At 52.8% G+C, this 3071-nt stretch overlaps 1 protein-coding gene across 1 annotated transcript; it reads left to right on the top strand.

Moving 5' to 3' along the window:
• Positions 1–1906: 1906 nt before the first annotated feature.
• Positions 1907–2305, top strand: LOC120982680 (histone H2A type 1-like). The gene has a single exon (XM_040412937.1). It carries the CDS (start codon positions 1907–1909, stop codon positions 2297–2299), a length of 393 nt encoding a protein of 130 aa, XP_040268871.1. The 3' UTR covers positions 2300–2305.
• Positions 2306–3071: the final 766 nt, after the last annotated feature.

The raw sequence follows: 3071 nt of genomic DNA on the forward strand, positions 1-3071 counted from the left end.
ATAATGTGCTGTACTATACTGTGCTATACTATAATATACTGTACTATACTGAACTATAATATACTGCACTATACTGTACTATAATATACTGTACTATAATATACTGTGCTATACTATAATATACTGTACTATACTGAACTATAATATACTGCACTATACTGTACTATAATATACTGTACTGTGCTATAATATACTGTACTATACTGTGCTGTACTACACTATAGTATACTGTGCTATACTATACTATAATATACTGTACTATAATATACTGTACTATGCTGTACTATAATATACTGTTCTATAATATACTGTACTATACCGTGCTGCACTATACTATAATATACTGTACTATACAATACTGTCCTGTACTATACTGTACTATACTGTACTATACAGTCCTGTACTATACTATACTATAATATACTGTACTATAATATACTGTACTATGCTGTACTATAATATACTGTTCTATAATATACTGTACTATACCGTGCTGCACTATACTATAATATACTGTACTATACAATACTGTCCTGTACTATACTGTACTATACTATACTATACAGTCCTGTACTATACTGTACTATAATATACTGTACTATACTACACTGTCCTATACTATACTGTACTATTATATACTATACTGTACTATAATATACTGTACTATACTGTAATATACTGTACTATACTATACTGTAGAATGAGGGGAGTAGTGATTATACACTTGAGGAGGAGGAGGTAGTGAAGGACGAGCGGCTGGATGGGTCCACAGAGCCGGGCACTCGGGGATACACCGGCGCTATGGGGGCGGCCGGCAATTGGTGGAGAAAAGGGGGCGTGTCCTCACATGCCTTTCCAGGTTATCTGCTCCCTCATTGGCTGCAGGATTTGGCTCTGAAAACCGGGTTTGGATTCGGCCAATCACAGAGGAGTTCTCCTGCGCCATCCGGGTATAAAAAGTGAACTTGTACCTTGGCTTTTGAAATTCCCGCTCAATTACCGCCCGGTTAGAATTCAGCGGCCGTGGACAAGCTCCGCCCACCGACTCTTCTGAATGAATAGATGTGAGCCCCGCCCCTCCTGTTGCTCCGCCCCCGCATCGCTGAATGGATGTATGTGAGCCCCGCCCCTCCTGCTGCTCCGCCCCCCGCTCTTCTCAGAGCCCCCACCTTCTCTAGGACGGAGCTGCCGCATTGTGTGAATACATGGAAGCCTCATGTCCGAGGCGGATTATTCCCTCATTATAGACCACTGATCGGGAGGATGAGGGGAGTAGTGATCGTATACTCGGGAGGATGAGGGGAGTAGTGATCGGCCAGAGAGAAGGATGGGGGGAGTAGTGATTGGACACTCGGGAGGATGAGGGGAGTAGTGATTGGACACTCGGGAGGATGAGGGGAGTAGTGATCGGCCAGAGAGAAGGATGGGGGAGTAGTGATCAGACAGTGAGGAGGATGGGAGGGGGGAGTAGTGATCGGCCAGTGAGGAGGATGGGAGGGGGGAGTAGTGATCGGCCAGTGAGGAGGATGGGAGGGGGGAGTAGTGATCGGCCAAAGAGAAGGATGGGGGGAGTAGTGATCGGCCAGTGAGGAGGATGGGAGGGGGGAGTAGTGATTGGACACTTGAGGAGGAGGAGGTAGTGAAGGACGAGCGGCTGGATGGATCCACAGAGCCGGGCACTCGGGGATACACCGGTGCTAAGGGGGCGGCTGGCAATTGGTGGAGAAAAGGGGGCGTGTCCTCACATGCCTTTCCAGTTTATCTGCTCCCTCATTGGCTGCAGGATTTGGCGCTGAAAACTGGGTTTGGATTCGGCCAATCACAGAGGAGTTCTCCTGCGCCATCCGGTATAAGAAGTGACGGGCGGAGCGGGGCTGTCAGTCTCATCTGTACAGAGAAGAGGACGATGTCTGGACGCGGCAAACAAGGAGGCAAAGTCCGGGCTAAGGCCAAGACCCGCTCCTCCCGGGCAGGGCTCCAGTTCCCGGTCGGCCGAGTGCACAGGCTCCTCCGCAAGGGCAACTACGGCCAGAGGGTGGGCGCCGGCGCTCCCGTCTACTTGGCCGCTGTGCTCGAGTATCTCACCGCCGAGATCCTGGAGCTGGCCGGCAATGCCGCCCGCGACAACAAGAAGACCCGCATCATCCCCCGCCACCTGCAGCTGGCCGTGCGCAACGACGAGGAGCTCAACAAGCTGCTGGGCGGCGTCACCATCGCCCAGGGAGGCGTCCTGCCCAACATCCAGGCCGTGCTGCTGCCCAAGAAGACCGAGAGCACCAAGTCGGCCAAGAGCAAGTGAGCCCGGCTCTGCTGCTGCTGCTGTGCCCCCCGGAACCAAAGGCTCTTCTAAGAGCCCCCCACATGGTCTGCACGACTGAGCTGGCGATGCCGCTGATCTCCGCTGTGGAGGAGGCGTCACACAGGGCCACTTACCGCTCCTGACTAGAGGTGGGGAGTTTGGATCTTTGGCTTCAGTTGCTGACAAGTGACCCGGAGCCGGATAGGTAATAAGTGTTCGATCAGTGGTGACCGGACTGAGGACTAGGAAGGGGGGGCTGGGGGCCCTGATCTGGGCATTATACTGAGTGGGGGGCTGGGGCCCTGATCTGGGCATTATACTGAGTGGGGGGCTGGGGGCCCTGATCTGGGCATTATACTGAGTGGGGGGCTGGGGGCCCTGATCTGGGCATTATACTGAGTGGGGGGCTGGGGGCCCTGATCTGGGCATTATACTGAGTGGGGGGCTGGGGGCCCTGATCTGGGCATTATACTGAGTGGGGGGCGCTGCTGGAGGCGCTCTATTCTATGGACAGCACTGCGGGGGCTTTATACTGCTGCAGCCGGTCAGAGACTCCGTGTATTGTTCTAGGAGTCGGATCATTGGATTCTTAGCCTCAGTGCACGACTCCCTGGACCGTGTGCGCCTCCGCTCTGATTGGCTGCTGGCCTCCCCTCCTCCGACATGAATCGGACATCACCGCTCCTGACCTGCTGCGAGTCCGGGCAGACATTGCTGCTGTAGAGGGTTTGGCCGCTGGATTCTGACCGCACTGTAATTGAGCGGGAATTTC

This window comes from Bufo bufo (genome assembly GCF_905171765.1).
Source record: "Bufo bufo chromosome 1 unlocalized genomic scaffold, aBufBuf1.1 SUPER_1_unloc_1, whole genome shotgun sequence".
Classification (NCBI taxonomy): Eukaryota; Metazoa; Chordata; class Amphibia; order Anura; family Bufonidae; genus Bufo; species Bufo bufo.